This window comes from Aotus nancymaae, unplaced genomic scaffold (assembly GCF_030222135.1).
Source record: "Aotus nancymaae isolate 86718 unplaced genomic scaffold, 86718_ANA_hifiasm-v0.15.2.pri h1tg000028l, whole genome shotgun sequence".
Lineage (NCBI taxonomy): Eukaryota > Metazoa > Chordata > Mammalia > Primates > Aotidae > Aotus > Aotus nancymaae.
This window is the reverse complement of record NW_026988441.1, coordinates 34,646,662-34,665,981: the sequence shown is the minus strand read 5'-3', so window position 1 is coordinate 34,665,981 and position 19,320 is coordinate 34,646,662. Positions and strand designations below refer to the sequence as shown.

Here is a 19,320-nt window from a genome sequence, read left to right as displayed (position 1 = left end):
CTTTTCATCATTTTACTGAGGTTATGTTTAGAGAATGCCATGTTCTGGCCAAGTGCAGTGGCTCACACCTGTAATCCCAGCACTTTGGGAGGTTGAGGCAGATGGATCACCTGAGGTTAAGGGTTCAAGACCAGCCTGGCCAACATAATGAAACCCTGTCTCTACTAAAAATACAAAAATTAGCTGGACATGGTGGCACATGCCTGTAGTCCCAGGCTACTCAGGAGGCTGAGACAGGAGAATTGCTTGAACCCAGGAGCTGAGATCTTGCCATTGCACTCCAGCCTGGACAACAGAGCGAGACTCTGTCTCAAAAAAAAAAAAAAAAAAAAAGAGAGAGAGAGAGAATGCCTTGTTAATAGGAAACTCAGTAAAGTATTTAAATGGGTGGAAGGATGGATAGATAGGAACCTATACGGGACTGGTGAGGCAGGCATTTGTCCTTTTCTCTCATTTAACTCACTAATCATCAATTTATCTCTCATTTAAGTCACTAATGTATTTATTGTCATTTCCAGCTGAGTCTAATCTTGGTATTATTAAAAGAAATATTCCAGCCAAGCACAGTGGCTCACATCTGTAATCCCAGCACTTTGGGAGGCCAAGGCAGGCAGATCACCTGAGGTCGGGAGTTTGAGACCTGCCTGATCAACATGGAGAAACCCCCTCTCTACTAAAAATACAAAATTAGCTGGGCATGGTGGCACATTCTTGTAATCCCAGCTATTTGGGAGGCTGAGGCAGGAGAATTGCTCGAACCCGGGAGATGGAGGTTTCGGTGAGCCAAGATTGTGCCATTGCACTCCAGCCTGGGAAACAAGACCAAAACTCCATCTCAAAAAAAGAAAGAAATATTCCAAAACTTAGGAAGAAATATGTGAAAGTTACAATATCGTTAATAATAGTAATGGCGGTAGGAATTAAGAATGTTTGTAGCTGGGCTCAGTAGTGCGCCTGTAGCAGGTGAATCGAGAGGCTGAAGCAGGAGGATCGCTTGAGCCCAGGACTCCCAGACCAGCCTGGGCAACATAGCAAGACCTCATCTCTAAAAAAAAAGTTGGACCTATGTGGTGGCTCACACCTGTAATCCCAGCACTTTGGGAGGCCGAGGCAGTGGGATCACCTGAGGTCAGGAGTTTGAGACCAGCCTGGCCAATGTGGTGAAACCCCATCTCTACTAAAAATACAAAAATTAGCCAGGCGTAATGGCATGCGCCTGTAATCCCAGTTACTTGGGAGGCTGAGGCAGGAGAATCACTTGAACTTAGGAGACAGAGGTTGTAGTGAGCCAAGACTGTGCCATTGCACTCTAGCCTGGGAAGTAAGAGCAAAACTCTGTCTCAAAAAAAAAAAAAAAAGGTATTGAGATGGTAGCCAAAGGAGCCCAGTTGCTCAGAGGCTGCAGAAACTAGAAATACGAAATCTAGAATTGCACTGCCCAGTACTGTAGCTAATGATCACATGTAGCTATTTAGATTTCTGTTAATTAAAATTCAATAGTATGTAAAATTCAGTCCCTGGCTCACATTAGTCATATTTGTAGTGCTCATAGACAGTGCTGCTCTGAATTATGGAGTCTAGAATGCTGCTGCTTCTTTTTTTTTTGTTAAGATGGAATCTTGCTCTGTCACCAGGTTGGAGTGCAGTGGTGCGATCTCAGCTCACTGCAACCTCTGCATCTCGGGCTCAAGCGATTCTCCTGCCTCAGCCTCCTAAGTAGCTGGAACGCATATGCCACCATGCCCAGCTAATTTTTGTATTTTTAGTAGAGACGGATTTTCACCATGTTGGCCAGGATAGTCTCGATCTCTTGACCTCGTGATCTGCCCGCCTTGGCTTCCCAAAGTGCTGGGATTACAGGCGCTCACCACCGTGCCCAGCCTAGAATGCTTCTTAGAATATAGTTCAAGGGCTGGGCACGGTGGCTCACGCCTGTAATCCCAGCACTTTGGGAAGCCGAGGAAGGAGGATTGCTTGAGCCCAAGAGTTTGAGGCCAGTTTAGGGAACATGGCAAAAGCCCATCACTACAAATAAAAGATTTAAAAAGTAGTCAGGCTTGGTGGTGAGCACCTGTATTTCCCAGCTTCTCAGGAGTCTGAGGCAAGAGAATCACTTGAGCCTGGGAGGTTGCGGCTGCAGTGAGCTGAAATGGTGCCACTGCACTCCAGCCTGGGTGACAGAGTGAGACCCTGTCTCCAAAACAACAACAAAACAGAATATAGTGCAAGGAATACATACTGTTTAACTACCAGGGGTTCCTGGTGAGAAACACATTTCTAGATTCATTCCAGACCTACTTAGTCAGAATCTCTGACTACAGAGCTTGAGAATTCGCATTTGAGCAGGTTCTTCCAGTTCATTCCTTTGTTGCTCGCTAATAGACAACAGCTTCCCTAGGGGAAGAAGGAGGCGAAAGTCATCTTGTGTTTCCTGCCAGAAGGATCACTCTAATCTGGACTCCAAGATTTGAGAGATATCAACAAAAGATCTTCAGACCCAGATATTGAGGAAGATCAGCTATGATCGTGGGCCAGGCGCGGTGGCTCACGCCTGTAATCCCAGCACTTTGGGAAGCCGAGGCGGGTGGATCACCTGAGGTCAGGAGTTCGAGATTAGCCTGGCCAACATGGTGAAACCCCGTCTCTACTAAAAATACAAAAAAAATTAGCCAGGCGTCGTGGCGCCTGAAATCCCAGCTACTCGGGAGAATGAGGCAGGAGAAGCATTTGAACCTGGGAAGTGGAGGCTGCAGTGAGCCAAGACTGCACCACTGCTCTCCAGCCTGGGCAACAAGAGCAAAACTGTGTATCAAAAAAATATATATATTAGCTGGGCATGGTGGCGCGTGCCTGTAATCAAAACTACTAGGGAAGCTGAGGCAGAAGCACTTGAACCTGGGAGGTGGAGGTTGCAGTGAGCCCAGATCACGCCACTGCACTCCAGCCTGAGTGACAGAGTTAAGACTCCATCTCCAAAAATAAATAAATACATGAAAAAAAATTTTTCTTTGTTTTATTTGAGACAGAGTTTTGCTCTTATTGCCCAGGCTGGAGTGCAGTAGTGTGGTCTTGGCTTACTGCCACCTCTGCCTCCGAGGTTCAAGTGATTCTCCTGCCTCAGCCTCCTGAGTAGCTGGGATTACAAGGGTGCACCACCATGCCTGGCTAATTTTTTGTATTTTTAGTAGAGATGGTGTTTTATCATGTTGACCAGGCTGGCCTTGAACTCCTGACCTCAGGTGATCCACCTGCCTCAGCCTCCCAAAGTGCAGGGATTACGGCGTGAGCCACCACTCTCGGCCGAAAATTTTGTAAAAAGATATGATAGTGCTCTTCAATGACTGCCTGGGTTCCAATCCTGGCCCCTTAACTCCCGTGCTACTTGACCTTGGGTAGATTACTTAACCTCTCCGTGCCTTGGTTTCCTTATCTGTCAAAAAGCCGATAATAGCACCTACTCTATTGGGTTATTACGAGAATTCCAGAAGTTCACAGATGTCAAGCGATTGCAACAGTGCCCGGCACATGAGCATACACTGGATTTTTTATCCTTTGGAATAGGGTCTCACTCTGTTGCCCAGGCTGGAGTGCAGTGGCACGTCCACAGCTCACTGTAGCTTGATCTCATGGGGTCAAAGGATCCTCACACCTCAGCCTCCAGAGTGGCCAGGACTATAGACATGTACCACCACACCAGGGTAATTATGTATTTACTTATTTTTAGAGATGGGGTCTCACTGTGTTGCCCAGGCTCATCTCAAACTCCTGGACCCAAGTGATTCTCCTGCCTTGGCCTCCAAAAGGGCTACGATTACAGGCATGAGCCACCATGCCTGGCCCTATTTTCTTTTCTTTTCTTTCTTTCTTTTGTTTTTTGAGACGGAGTTTTGCTCTTTTTGCCCAGGCCGGAGTGCAATGGTGCGATCTCGGCTCACTGCAACTTCTGCCTCCCAGGTTCAAGCAATTTTCCAGCCTCAGCCTCCCAAGTAGCTGTGATTACAGGCACCCGCCACCACGCCCAGCTAATTTTCTATTTTTAGTAGAGACAGGGTTTCACCATGCTGGCCAGGCTGGTTTCAAACTCCTGACCTCAGGTGATCCTCCTGCCTCGGCCTCCCAAAGTGCTGGGATTACAAGTGTGAACCACCATGCCTGGCCCTATTCTATTTTCTTCCTAGCACTTAACACTCACTAAAATGACCATCATTTGCTTTTGCTTTATTTATTCCACAAACATTTATTGAGCACCTACTGTGTGTAGGCATTCCAGGCAGAGGGAACAGCAGGTGCAAAGGCCCTGGGGTGGGAACATGCCAAGTAATGTTTAAGATGCTAGAGATAGCTGGGTGCGGTGGCTCATGCCCGTAATCACAACACTCTGGGAGGCTACGGTGGGAGAGCACTCAAGGCCAGGAGTCAGATCAGCCTGAGCAATACAGTGAAACCCTGTCGCTACAAAAAAATACAAAAAGTAGCTGGGGCTGGGCACAGTGGCTCATGCCTGTAATATCAGCACTTTGGGAGGCTGAGGCCGGCGGATCACGAGGTCAAGAGATCGAGACCATCTTGGCCAACATGGTGAAACCCCATCTCTACTAAAAATGCAAAAAAAAATTAGCTGGGCGTGGTGGCGCACGCCTGTAGTCCCAGCCACTCAGGCGACTGAGGCAGGAGAATTGCTTGAACTTGGGAGGCGGAGGTTGCAGTGAGCTGAGATCGCACCACTGCATTCCAGCCTGGCACCTTGCAATGGAGCAAGACTCTGTCTCAAAAAAAAAAAAAAAAAAGTGTCTGGCCACAGTGACTCACACCTGTAATCCCAGCACTTTGGGAGGCCAGGTGGATCACAAAATCAGGAGTTTGAGACCAGCCTGGACAATATGGTGAAACCCCGTCTCTACTAAAAATACAAAAATTAGCTGGGCATGGTGGCATGTGCCTGTAGTCCCAGCTACTCAGAGGCTGAGGGAGGAGAATCACTTGAACCTGAGAGGTGGAGTTTGCAGTGACCCAAGATTGCGCCACTGCACTCCAGCCTAGACGACTGAACGAGAGCCCATCTCAAAAAAAAACAAAAAACTAGCCCAGAGTGTTGGCACATGCCTGTAGTTCCACCTACTTGGGAGACTGAGGTAGGAGGATGGCTTGAGCCCAGGACGTCAAGGCTGCAGTAAGCTGTGATTATGCCACTGCTCTCCAGTCTGCGTGACAGAGCCAGACCCTGTATCAAAAAAAAAAAAAAAAAAAAAAAAATGTGAGAGAGCTATAGATAGCCAGGCAAGGTGGTGGCTCACACCTTAATTTCTAATCTCAGCACTTTGGGAGGTTGAGGCGGGTGGATCTCTTAAACCCAGGAGTTCAAGACCAGCCTGGGCAACATGGCAGAACCCTGTGTCTACAAAAAAAGAAAATTAGCAAGCCTATAGTCCCAGCTACTAGGAAGGCTGAGGTGGAAGGATCACCTGAGCCCAGAAGGTTGACGCTGTAGTGAGCTGTGATTGCACCACTGCACTCCAGCCTCTGGGTAACAGAGTGAGACCTTGTCTTAAAAATAAAAAATGCTAGAGATCCATTAGTAAACAAGGCAGGTGCAGTCTTATCTTCATGGTGCCTGTATTTTAATGAAGGTAGAAACAGATAAATTGATTTATATTAGGTTGGTGCTAAAGTCATTGTGGTTTTTGCCATTAAAAGTGACTGGTTTTTTCTCCGGGTGTGGTGGCTCGTGCCTGTAATCCCAGTACTTTGGGAGGCTGAGGCAGGCAGATCACCTGAGGTTGGAGTTCGAGACCAACGTGACCAACATGGAGAAACCTCATTTCTACTAAAAATATAAAATTGGCCGGGTGCAGTGGCTCACGCCTGTCATCCCAGCACTTTGGGAGGCCGAGGCGGGTGGATCACGAGGTCAAGAGATCGAGACCATCCTGGTCAACATGATGAAACCCCGTCTCTACTAAAAATACAAAAAAAATTAGCTGGGCATGGTGACGCGTGCCTGTAATCCCAGCTACTCAGGAGGCTGAGGCAGGAGAATTGCCTGAACCCAGGAGGCGGCGGTTGCGGTGAGCTGAGATCACGCCATTGCACTCCAGCCTGGGTAACAAGAGCGAAACTCCGTCTCAAAAAAAAAATAAAAATAAAAAATAAAATAAAATTAACCAGGAGTGGTGGCAGGTGCCTTTAATCCCAGCTGTTTGGGAGGCTGAGGCAGGAGAAGCACTTGAACCTGGGAGGCGGAGGTTGTGGTGAGCTGAGATGGCGCTGTTGCACTCCAGCCTGGGCGAGAGGAGTGAAACTCTGTCTCAAAAAAAAAAAAAGTTACTGTTTTTTGCCATTAAAAGTAATGGCAAAAACCGCAATGACTTTTGCACCAACGTAATACTATACCGCCAGGCGATAAGAGGGGGTGGCCAGGGAGGACCTCTCTGAGGAGGTGGCATTTGAGCAGAGTACTGAAGGCAGAAATGGAGAAGCCTGTGGGTACTTGAGGAAAATCTACTGGCCCTGGCCTGGCCTGTGCCTCTTTCCCCCCCCCCCGCCCCCCCTCCGTCCCATCAAGGGTTCAGGTTTCCAAACAGAGGTTGTTTTCTCAACTGCTAGAGAAGGGGAATTCCGATGGGGGTTGCAGGCCCTCAGCCTCTGCCATCTGCCTTCTCTCCCACTGGCCGTCCTAGTCTTTGAGCTGGTGTTGCTGTGTAGGGCTCCAGCTTGGGGGCCTAGGGTCCTCCACCAAAGGGTTCATGCCTGAAATCCCAGCATTCTGGGAGACCAAGGTGGAGGTGAGAGGATCGCTTGAGCCCAGGAGTTAGAGACCCCTCTAGATACAAAAAACAAACAAACAAACAAAACAAAACAAAACAAAAATATATATACATAAAAATTAGCCAGGCATGGTGGTGCCCGTCTGTGGTCCCAGCTACTTCGGAGGCTGAAGTAAGCCATGATGGCACCAACTGCACTACAGCCTATGTGACAGAGCAAGACCCTGTCTCAAAAAAAAAAAAAAAAAACTCCAGACCTGTCTTCAAAGGAGCCACTGAGCCATCTGCCTGCAGACAAAAGAGTGTAGGGAGCCACTCGGGGACCCGCCACCAGCTGCATCCCATCTTGGCTTCTCCTGGTTCCTGATGAACCTCGTGGCTCCTCCTTCCATTGCAAAGAGGGGGCTGAGTGGCCTCTCTCTCTCTCCCTTTTTTTTTTTGAGGCAGAGTCTGGCTCTGTCACCCAGACTGGAGTGCAGTGGCGCAATCCCAGCTCAACCTCCCAGGTTCAAGCGATTCTCCTGCTCAGTCTCCCAAATAGCTGGGACTACAGGCACCCACCACCACACCCAGCTAATTTTTGTATTTTTTGCAGCGACGAGGTTTCACCATGTTGGCCAGGCTGATCTCAAACTCCTGACCTAAAGTGATCCGCCCACCTCAGCCTCCCAAAGTGCTGGGATAATAGGCATGAGCCACCACACTCGGCTGAGTGGCCTCTCTCTATCCCAGTGGTAGGTCTAGTGTGCTCTGGAGTCACCTGCTTGGGTTCAAATCCAGACAGGTGTTGCCCCAATTAGCGCTGTGTGACTCTGAGCAGTTTGCTTGATGTCTCTGAACTCACACCTCCATAAGAGTTTATAATAACTTCCACCTCCTGAGCAGTCAGGTCTTCATGCCTAGAAAGTGCTTGGTGAAGATCAGCCATTACTTTTGGGAACACTGAGTCTCAGGGTGGGTATCTGGGTTGTTTGCATCCCCCTCAAACCATCTCTCCAGCTCCCTTAGTAGGCACATAAAATTGGGAGGAAGAAGGAGCCTCCCACCAGCCGCCAGGCTGCCTCTTTCAGGGAAAGCAGGGAGATCCCAGGTCTAGTTAATTCCCGGGAGGGGCAAGAGAGCAGCCCCTGGGAAAGATCCCGGTTGACCTCTGTTTTCTCCTGGCTCAGGCTGCGTTAAGGGTGTCGGGGGCACAGAAAGGGAAGGTTGGCAACGAATGAGTTACCCGGGCAGCCACCCCCTTCCCATTCCATCCAGCCCAGCCATGGGGCACTCCTGGGAGAAATTGTTCCCTTAAGCCTGAAAAGACACACCAACCACCAGAAAGAGAAACTGAACCGTTTATTAGCCTAGATCTGGTTCTCAGCCTAGATCTGGTTCTCAGGCATTGGGGTACGGGGGTGCGTCTGGGGAGCTCTATGAGGGGAGACAAGCCCCTGACTGGCTCCTTGCCCCCCAAAGACCTGCTCCCCCAGCCTTTGCATTCACAAGAAATTACTTTGAGGCATGAGGTTTTCTTCCCGCAAGGTGAGCTGCACCCCAGCTCTTCTGCAGGGGGATGGGCCAGCAATTCCAAAGGGGTTTGGGCAGGACCAGATCCCCCCTGACTTTGGCAGCTTCAACACGAACTTGAGAAGACCCGACAGCATTCATTCCAGGGGAAACGTGATGGGGAGAGGGGGTCAAACATCACACCTATGCACACACACAGACACACATAAATATACGTTTGTACCGTAACAAACCTTCCATTATCCACAGGGTTTAGTGAAGTCCTTCGGGGCAGATTAGGGGAGAGTGTCCCAGCAAATGTCCCTAGCCACCACCACTCCCATGCTCCATTCAATATAACTTGAAAGAAGAAGGTTGGGCGTGGTGGCTAACGTCTGTAATCCCAGCACTTTGGGAGGCTGAGGCGGGCGGATCACTTGAGGTCAGGAGTCTGAGACCAGCCTGGCCAACATAGTGAAACCCTGTTTCTACTAAAAATACAATAATTAGCCATGTGTGGTGACAGGCGCCTGTAGTCCCAGGTATTCAGGAGGTTGAGGCAGGAGAATTGCCTGAACCTGGGAGGCAGAGGTTGCAGTGAGCTGAGATCGTGCCGTTACACTCTAGCCTGGGCAACAGTGAGATTCTGTCTCAAATAAACAAAACAAAACAAAAATCTTGAAACTGTCTCAAAAAAAAAATCTCGAAAGAAGACACAGCGGGGTTCAGGCTCAAGACTTCACTCTGCCTTGCTTGGGAGACCGGCTACTTCAGCTGAGGCTGCAGGTGTGGAGCTGAGAATAGCTTAAGGGTGGCTGTTTTTCAAAGGGGGATGTCTGTGCAAACATTGACCCCTCAGAATTTTCTCAAGTTGCACCCTGCCCCACATCAAAGTCCCAAAGCCCTCCACAGCACCCCCAAACTGATTTTCCCATCTTTGGTGATTCCTCTGTGCCCCAAATAGTGCAATCGACCAATGAGGTCTGAGAATGAGGAATGGGCCTCAGCTGCCATCCCCTTTCCACTTCTAGCTGTGGTTTCTGAGACTTAGAGAGAAGGGAAGAAGTCCGAAATGGAAGCTGATGAAATTTGGGGAAGCTGTGGATTTGGGCTGCGGAGGGTCAGAGAGAAGGCCTCTGGCTCTTCGGGACAGTGGTTCTGAAGTGGCATGAAATTACCCAGAGAAGGTGACAGGAGGGATACATTCGAAGAGGAGACATCAGTGCAGGGCTGGGGGCCAGAAAGGAAAACGTGGTAATTCTTTGTACCCCCAGGCGTGGTGGCTCATGCCTGTAATCCCAGCACTCTGGCAGGCCAAGGCAGGCAGATCACGAGGTCAGGAGTTTGAGACCAGCCTGGCCAACATGGTGAAACCCTGTCTCTATTAAAAATACAAAAAAAAATTTGCTGGGCATGGTGGCGGGTGCCTGTAATCCCAGCTACTTGGGAAGCGGAGGCAGAAGAATCGCTTGAACCCGGGAGGCAGAGGTTGCAGTGAGCTGAGACCTCTCCGCTGAGTTCCAGCCTGGGCAACATAGCAAGATAAGAAAGAAAGAGAGAGAGAGAGAGGGAGGGAGGGAGGGAGGGAAGAAGGAAGGAAGGAAGGAAGGAAGGAGAAAAGAAAGGAGAAATCATTTGTACCAGATAGTAAAGTGCTCCTGCCCTGAGCTCCCCTAAAGTCTACCTGCCGTCACCCTAGCTCTTCACAGGTGCCCTGCCCTGGCCTCCCCAGGATCCAGTTCTAAAGGAGTCACATTTGCCACCACACTGGCCTTCAGGACCTCACTGATATGTGACTAGTGAGTGCCTTATCTGGCCTTTCCAGGTGTGAAATACTTGTAACATCACCCAGGTCTGTGGGGTTGGGCATCTGGCTCAGCAGCCCCTCGTCTCCGTCTGGGGTCACCCAGTGGCCTCTCCATGAACCCCTCTGTGCCCTGGCCTGGTTGTTGTTCCACCCGCCCCTCAGACCCCCGTGTTGCCCTCCAGAAACGTGGGCGATGTGGGCATCTGCATGCCTCTCTCCAGGGAGCTGGAGCTGCGGAGTGGCAGGAGGCGGTGTCCTGGGGTCCCGGCCCGCCTACGTCCTTGCACCCCTGCCCCCCGCCGCCAGCACTGCAGTGGCCGAAGCACCTCCCGCCGAAGGTCCCGGCTGCGCCACGTGTAGATGACGGGGTTGAGCAGCGAATTCAGGGTGGCGAAGGCGAAAAAGTAGTGGGCTTTATAGAGGATTGTGCAGGAGCGGATGGGACAGGCATAGTCCAGGAGGAGGATGCTGAAGGCAGGCAGCCAGCAGACGATAAAGACGCCCAGCACGATGGTGACTGTCTTGAGCAGGGCTAGCGTCTGTGGGCCGGCCACGTCAGCGTGGCTTGAGCGGACCACGCAGTAGATGCGCACATACAGCGCCACGATGGCCAACAGAATGATGGAGAAGATGGTCACCACGCACAGCACGTAATGCTTGGCGTAGAGAGGCAGGACAGTGGAGCAGGCCTCGAGGTGGCCCAGGCAGTTCCAGCCAAGGATGGGCAGGCCACCGAGGACCAGCGAGATGAGCCATGAGGCCCCGATGAGCAGCAGCATGCGGCAGCTCTTGTCACTGCCGTACAGCTTGACCTTGGCAATGGCCACGTGGCGCTCGATGGCGATGGCCAGGAGGCTGAAGACGGAGGCGGAGAGCGTGATGAAAGCGGAGCCCTCCCGCGCAAACCACTGCACAGGCGTCAGCCTCAGTGTGACAGAGCCGGAGAGCAGGGTATTGGCTACGAAGGCCACGCCCGCCAGCAGATCGGAGGCAGCCAGGTTCCCCAGGAACAGGTACATGGCCGAGTGGAACTTGCTGTTACGGGCCACCGCGATGAGCACCAGCAGGTTTTCCACCACGATGGCACAACAGAGGATGACGATGAAGGCCGAGGCCACCTGGCGGGAGCTCGTCTGCTGCGTTTCCAGCGTCTCCTTGGTGTAATTATAGTGTTCCTGGACCTTGTTGGGGTTCAGGTACTCCGAGTACAAGCTGCCCATGGTGGGGCTCAGAGGCCCGCTGGGGCCATGGGGCTGTCAGAACTGCAGAGAAGACAGACAGACAGACAACAGGTCAGAGTTGTGGCTGTCCCTGGGCTCTGGCCTCGGATGGGCTGAGACTCAGTTTCCCATTCTGTTAATCCTCACAGCATGGCCACAGAAATTCAGAATCATCATCATCCCCACTTACAGACAGGAAAGCCAGGGAAGTTAATTCACTTTCCTAAAGTCTCAAATCTAACTGGCGGCAGGGCCAGAGAGACTGGCTCTGCAGCCTCTGTAAGCCCTAGGCTACACGCTTTCTTATTTATTCTATTTATCTATTTTTTCGAGACAAGGTCTTGCTCTGTCATTGAGGCTGGAGTGCTGTGGCACAGTCATAGCTACCTGCAGCCTTAAACTCCTGGGATCAAATGATCCTCTCACCTCAGCCTCCCACCTCAGCTTCAGCTACAAGCACATGCCACCACACTTAGCTGATTTTTGTGTTTTTAGTGATTGGGTCTCGCTGTGTTGTCCAGGCTGGTCCTGAACCCCTGGCCTCAGGCAATTCTCCTTGGCTTCTCAAAGCAATGAGATTACAGGCATGAGCCATGACGCCTTGCCTATTTTAATTTTCATTATTATTTTCTAGAGATAGGGTCTTGCTCTGTCACCCAGGCTGGAGTGCAGTGGCATGATCATAGCTCACAGTTGACTCAACTCGTGGCCTCAAGTGATCCTCCCGCCTCAGCCTCCCGAGTAGCTACACGTTTTCAAAGGGACAGAAGTTGCCCCAAATTGCATGAAAAATATAATGTGGGACCGGGCGCGATGGCTCCCGCCTGTAATTCCAGCACTTTGGGAGCCCAAGGTGGGTGGATCACGAGGTCAGGAGTTCGAGACCAGCCTGGCCAACATGGTGAAACCCAGTCTCTACTAAAAATACAAAAATTAGCTGGGCATGGTGGCGCATGCCTATAATTCCAGCTACTCAGGAGGCTGAGGCAGGAGCATTGCTTGAACCCGGGAGGTGGAGGCTGCATTGAGCCGAGATCAGGCCATTGCACTCCAGCCTGGGCAACAAAAGCGAAACTCCGTCTCAAAAAAAAAAAAAAGATAAAAGAAAAATATGTGGACTTCCAGAAACCTTGCCCAGCTACCCAGAGAGCAAGCCCTAGGTAGGGCCTGGATGATCTCTTTTCTGGAACACACAGGCACCTGGGGCCTCACGCTGACCTGGGTCACCACTGATAGCTCCTACCCCTGCTCATTCATTACCACCCACTAACCCTGGATTTCAGGCTGAGTCTAAGCCTTGAGGCCACAGGTGCTCCCAAGATAAGGTCTTGGGGAGACACCAGGGCGGCCCTGAGGTTCAAACATCCCAGAGGTCACAGCATCTTCAAGGACAGAGACCTCGGAAGCAATCCAGAGTTTGCTCCCATTTCACCTCTGAAACACTGGCCAAGTCCCTAGACGCTGTGTCAGCCTGAATGTCCTCGTCTGTGCAATGGAGAGAAGAAAGCCCACTTTGTGGGGTGTTGGGAAAATCCTTTTAAATGACGCATGAGGCACGTTTAGCTCATAGTAAGCACTCAACAAATACTGGCTAATGTTATTAGTTCCCCTCTTCCCTCCAATCCTTTGGGAAGAGAAGGGATGTAAGCCAACCAGGCGCAATCTCCAACAGCCTGTTCTCATCAGCACCATCTTGCTCTGCCCTGGGACAGAAGGTCCCATGAGGATGGGCAGGGCCCTGGCACCCCCTCCCCAGCCAGGATGAAATCCAGATGTGAGGCCTCCCGAACAAAGAGGGCGGAGTCCTCACTCTGCAGTCACATCCGGTGTGAGGAAGGCCAGATGGGGGTGCGGGGAGGGGAGAGTTAAGATGGGAGAGACCCAAACTGTGAGGTCCTGGCTGGGAGGATGGGGCAGATTTGCTGAAGTCATGTGAGCCGTGAAGGGGCGTGCAGCCTCGCTCGGAGGGGGTAAGACATTTGTTCCATGAAAGCCTGAGTCACCCCCACCACCACCACCAAGGAAAACTGAGCTGTGGGGGGAGGGGCAGGGAAAGGGCGGGAAGAGGCGCTTTTGGCCAGAGAGGATGAGAGGCAGACACCATGGCCTTCCCCCAGCTTGGGGGTTGGGTTGGGGGGCGTCAGAAGAGCCGCCTTTCATGAAGGGAGAGGGAGGAAGTTCCAGCCCGTAGCCAAATGGCAGGGAGCGGAGAGAATGGGGGAGTCCTCCCCAGGTCCCTAGAAACACATCTGGCAAGGAGTATGTGCACCCTTCCAGAAAATTCTGGTTAGGCCAGTTTTCCTGAGCCCAGGAGTGATGGGGGCTTCCGGAGTCACCCAGCCATCGCAGTCCCTGGTCGCCCCCTCCAAGGGGCATTCTGGCCCCTGGCTGGACAGAGGCAGCTGCTCTCCCAAGGGCGGAGGGACATCCGTCCTAGTTTGGGAACAGACAAGAGCTTGTGCACGTCCCCGGGGACTGCTGCCCCTCCCAGATCGCCACACAGAGGCCCCTTGTTCCCTTGCTGGACGTAGCCCCGGGCATCTTGATGCCCTCTGCACGCTGCAGCCAGGCCCAGGCAGGCTTGCGCCAAGACTGCAGCCAGATCAGCCGCGGCCGTCGGACCGGAAACAGCCCACGCCCTGATTGGCTCATTTTCAATCCCAGGGCACTGAGCGACTTGCCTATTGGCCCGTGCTTTCCATCTTCGGCCTCTGATTGGTCCAGTTGAGGGCGCTCTACGGCCAGCCCTACTTATGGGGTCCTTTAAAGGCAACGGGAGCTCGGCGCTTTCCAAGGATAGAGTTAATGCTGTGTGGACGTCCCTAGGGGCAGTTTGAACTGGGCCTGACCGCTGGGTCACCCCGCCCAGACGCCCCCAGGCTGCCCTGGCGGGCTGAGCCCCTCCTGGAGTTCATAAGTGAGAATCAAGGTCCCTTTGCAGGCCTGGGAAGCACACTCGCCAGTGCAGCCGCTGCCTCTGCCGCTCACCAAAAGATTTACTGCGGCTTCCTGGAGAAATAAGAAATGTATTCAGGCCGGGCGCGGTGGCTCACGGCTGTAATCCCAGCACTCTGGGAGGCCGAGGTGGGCAGATCACCCGAGGTCATGAATTCGAGACCAGCCTGGCTAACATGGTGAAACCCCCCCGCCTCTACTAAAAAAAAATATATATATATATATTAAAAAAAAAAAAAAAAAAAAGCCAGACATGGTGGTGCACGCCTGTAATTCCAGCTACTCGGGAGACTCAGGCAGGATAATTGCTTAAAGCCGGGAGGCAGAGGTTGCAGTGAGCTGAGATCATGCCACTGCACTCCAGCCTGGGCAACAGAGCAGGACTCTGTCTCAAAACAAATAAATGTGTTCAGCTCTTACACCCCAGGGACTGACCTAAAAGTCTGTCTTCTTCCCTGAGAGGAAAACTAGGGGTGCTGCACTCTCACCTTATGCAGCCCCAGGAGGCTAAGGCATCCAGAGGGAGAAGCAGCTCTCCTAGAGAAGGGGAAACGGAGGTCACATTCTATCCAAGCCTCATTTTAACCACTAGGACTTTACTGAGGCAAGTACTTAGGCGGTTGACACTTCCCAGAAAGAGGAAGCAGGCGCTGAGGTTGGAGCTGGCGGAAGAGTCACCCTCTAGGTGGATGGTGGCCTGGCCTGTGTCCCTTCCCTGTGTCAGACTACCAGGTTTTGAGAAGGAGACAGGGCCTGTCTCCTGGTCACCTTTACCAAGGCCATCCTGACTCAAATGGAACAGGAGGGACAAGCGACTGGCTTTGGAAGGAAGGGAAGAGAGATAGACTCAGACGAGTGTTTGGCTGGAGATTAGGAGAGGGGAAGGCTAGAGGAAGCCTCAGTGGCTTCCGAGCTCCTCTCCACCCCCTCCCCAGTTCCAGAGAGGCAGGCCCTGTGGTTACAGTTTCCCCCTGGTCCCCCAGAAGAGTTTCGCTCTGTCACCCAGGCTGGAGTACAGTGGCGCCATCTCGGCTCACCGCAACCTCTGCCTCCCAGGTTCAAGCGATTTTCGCATGTGCCACCATGCCAGGCTAACTTTGTATTTTTAGGAGAGACAAGTTTCTCCATGTTGGTCAGGCTGATCTCGAGGCGACCCGCCCATCTCAGCCTCCCAAAGTGCTCGGATTACAGGTGTGAGCCACCGTGCCTGGCAGCCAGCCTACCTTTTGGTTTCCCTGTGGCTGTCAGGATCCCCTACCCTGCCGTTCCCCACCAAGCAGCCAGGGGGAGCTTTTAAACTTGTAACTCCAAAAATAAAAATAAAAAAAACCTTATAACTCCATGTCACCCCATGACTCCAAATTCTTCCATGGCTCCCTATACCCCAAGTAGCATGGCCCCTGCCCACAAAGCCTCCTCCCACTCTCCCCCAGAGCCATTCCACTCCAACCACTCGAAGCTTCCTCCATGCCACGCCCACCCCTACCTCCAAGCCTTTGCCCTTGCTATTCTTCTTGGGGCACACCCTTCCCCAAAATCTTTTTTTTTTTTTTTTTTTTTGAGACGGAGTCTGTCTCTGTTGCCCAGGATGGAGTGCAATGACACAGTCTTGGCTCACTGCAACCTCTGCCTCCCTGGTTCAAGCAATTCACCTGCCTCAGCCTCCTGAGTAGCTGGGAATACAGGCACATGCCACCACACTTGGCTGGTGTTCTTTTTTGTTTTTGTTTTTGTTTTTTTTTTGCATTTTTAGTAAAGACAAGGTTTTGCCATGTTGGCCAGGCTGGTCTCGAACTCCTGACCTCAAGAGATCCGCCCATCTTGGCCTCCCAAAGTGCTGGGATTACAGGCATGAGCCACCTCGCCTGGCCCTCCCCAGAGCTTTTGTTTTGTTTTTTTGTTGTTTTGAGATACAGTCTCACTGTGTTGCCCAGGCTGGAGTGAGTGGCGTGATCTCAGCTCACCGCAACCTCTGCCTCCTGAGTTCAAGCGATTCTCCTGCCTCAGCCTCCCAAGTAACTGGGATTATAGGTGCGCACCACCACACCCAGCTAGTATTTTTAGTAGAGAGAGTGTTTCACCACGTTGGCCAGGTTGGTTTGGAACTCCTGATCTCAGGTGATTTACCTGCCCCGGCCTCTGAAAATGCTGGGATTAGTGTGAGCCACCACCCCTGACCGTTCCCCAAATCTTTGAATGACTGTCTCCCCATCTTTCAGGTTTCTATTTAAAGGTCACTTCCTCAGAGGGGACTCCCCTGACTCTCAGTCTACTGTAGCAGCCATCTCGGAGCCTTTCCTAACCGCAGAATTTTGTTTTATTATCTGCACAGCACTTGCCACTATCAGAAACTATCATGGTATTTCTCCTTTTCTGTCTGGCTTTCCACCTAGAATGTCAATGCAGAAGGCCAAGAAGCAAGTCCGTTATCAGCCCCTACAGGGATGCCTGGCACAAAGAAAGCCCTCAGAAAACGTGTGGAATGGGCAAATGAATGAATGAATGAACCAACCAACAAAGGAGACCCCTAGTGTGTTCCCAAGGGTGTAAGCTCCTAAGCTCAGCCCAGACCCAAACAACAACAAAGGAGCCTGGAGACACCTCTGGTCCCTGGGCAGCGCCCCACCACCACCACCACCACCACCACCAACAACAACCAGGCAAAGCCCAGCGTGTCTCCATGGAGACGACAGCAAGACCCGCCCCCGCGCTGGCCCGCACTCTCGGCCTCCTTATCTGGCCTAGGAATGCGCGGTATCCACACTAGCTCGCGCTGGAGCCACGCCTCCTCTCCCCCGACCCCAGACCGCCACAGGCGCGGGACCCCCACGTCTCCAGGTTGGACTGGAGGGATTCCTCTCCGTCCCTCCAGGGGTCCCGCCTCGAGATTCTGGGAAGACTGGGGGTGGGGGACCAGATCCCAGCAGCAGCTGCACCCCGAGTTCCGCGCCTGCCCGAGTGGCCCCACGCCGGGGACCGTGGGCTCAGCGCGTGGTGCCCGGAGCTTCAGACAAGGGCAGAGACAGAGGAGGGGGTGGAAATCCCCGGGTGAGTCAACCCGTGCCGGAGAAGGGGGCGAGTTCCGATTCTCCGCCGGGCCCGGGGACACGCGGGGTCCGCGCCACGCACGCCTTCACCCACGCCCCATCCCTGAGCCGGAATTGAAATAGGAGGCGTCTGAGCCACACAGTGACTTTCCTTTTCCTTCCAAAAGAAAGCCACGCCCCCGCGGGAGTCTGGGGAAGGCAAACAACTTGGGGAAACCGAGGCAGAAAGCCCGAAGAGCGACCGCCCTCCCCGGGGGGTCCCGCCCCTTGGCTTGAAGGCTCCCCAGCACGCACCTCCTTTTACCCTCGCAATAGCCGGAGTCAGCCAGGAGGGGTGCTGCACCCCTCCCCCAAACGCGCTCCCCAAAACCCTAGTCGCCGGGCACAGCGTCCTGTCTCCCAAAGACTCCAGTCGAAAGCGCTCGGATTCTGCCTTCTCCCCAGCGCCAACTTCCTGCCGCTGAGAAAGGCGGGGAGCGGAGTCTGGGGGTTCGCGGCCGAGACAGTGGGGGCTGCCGGGAGTCGTGGAGAGGGCGCACCGTGACCACCCGCTCCGTGCAGCAGGAACCCGCGCGGCGCGTGCGCGCCCCAGCCCCCCAAATCGGGCCCCGCAGCTCGGATCCCGAGACTTCAGCGGGGACCGGGGCCCGCCCTTTCTGCCTCCTCCTCCCCACGCGCGCTCACCTGGCTAGGCCGGCCCGGCTCCCTGCCCTGGCCGGAGGGGCCTTGGCGTCTGCGTCCCCGGGGCGGCCGCGGCTGGGGCTGGGGCTGCCCGCCGGGCTCGGCAGCGTCCCGGGGCTGGGACCAGGGACAGAGGTGGGGGCGGGGAAAGCCACCGCTTCTGCCCCCCGCTCGCCCCGCCCTCCTCTCCTCTTTCCGGCTGCGGCTGCAATGAATTCCAGATGTGGCCGGCCGGCTGGCCCGGGCGCACGCGGGGACTGGCAGGAGCTGCACCGAGGGCCCCTTTGTCCGCCCCCCCACCTCTCGGTCTGCCCCTCCCAGCCCCCACCCGTGAGAACCGGCCCGCGCGAGACGTAACGCTGGCCTAGTGACATCACAGTGTTCCTGATCAGGTGGCCTCAACCTGAAACAACTATCTTCAACTCTAGATTAACTCTGGGCTCACCCCTGGGACCCTGGACTTGGAAGAAAACACGAGGTTACCTTTATTTACTCAACAAGAGCCTTGGAAGTACCTACTAGGTGTCAACGCTGCAATTAGTCATTAAGTGCCTACTGTGGGCCCAGCTGTGTGGCTCATGCCTGTAATGCCAGCATTTTGGGAGGCTGAGGCGGGTCTATCACTTGAGGTTGGGAGTTCAAGACCAGCCTGGCCAACATGGAGAAACCCCCTCAAAAATTAGCCAAGCATGGTGGCGCATGCCTGTAATTCCAGCTACTTGGGAGGCTGGGGCAGGAGAATCGCTTAAACCCGGGAGGTGGAGGTTGCCAGGAGCCAAGATCGAGCCATTGCACTCCAGCCTAGGCAATAAGAGCAAAACTTCACCTCAAAAAAAAAAAAAAGATAAAAAAAGTGACTACTGTATGTCCAACCAACAAATAATGAAATTCCTACTAAGTGCAATACCCTGTCCCAAAGACAAAATTGGTCTCTCCCTTTTTCTTTTCTTTTTTTGAGACAGGGTCTTGCTCTGTCATCCAGGCCAGAGTGCGGTGGCGCAATCATAGCTCACCGGAGCCTCAACCTCCTGCCTCAGCCTCCAGAGTAGCTGGGACTACAGATATACCACCATGTCTGGCCAGTTTTTTGAAATTTTTTGTAGAGATGGGGGCTTGCTGTGTTGCCCAGGCTAGTCTTGAGCTGTTGCATTCAAGCAATCCTCCCACCTCGGCCTCCCAAAGAGGTGGAATGACAGGCGTGAGCCACTGCACCCAGCAGATCTCTGCCTTGATAAGACTCCAGAATTCAGCTGCTGCCCTCTCTCCCTTAGGGGACTGGGGACACTCCACAGTCTACCCTGCCTCTGTAGATCGCTGTCCCCTCTGATAGGGGGAACCAGCAAGGCCCAGTTTCT

The 19,320-nt window shown here is 53.1% G+C and overlaps 1 protein-coding gene across 1 annotated transcript; it reads right to left on the bottom strand.

Annotated features, from left to right (window-relative positions):
- Window positions 1-8,087: 8,087 nt before the first annotated feature.
- On the bottom strand, window positions 8,088-18,021 carry S1PR2 (sphingosine-1-phosphate receptor 2). The gene is made up of 2 exons (XM_012436252.2): window positions 17,969-18,021; window positions 8,088-11,324 (listed from the first exon to the last, which is right to left on the bottom strand). The coding sequence occupies exon 2, from the start codon at window positions 11,280-11,282 to the stop codon at window positions 10,221-10,223; it is 1,062 nt and encodes a 353-aa protein (XP_012291675.1). The 5' UTR covers window positions 11,283-11,324; window positions 17,969-18,021; the 3' UTR covers window positions 8,088-10,220.
- Window positions 18,022-19,320: the final 1,299 nt, after the last annotated feature.

What these genes read in the sequence shown, in the direction of transcription:
- S1PR2 (XM_012436252.2), bottom strand. Translation starts at nt 11,282, where the DNA reads ATGGGCAGCTTGTACTCGGAGTACCTGAACCCCAACAAGGTCCAGGAA.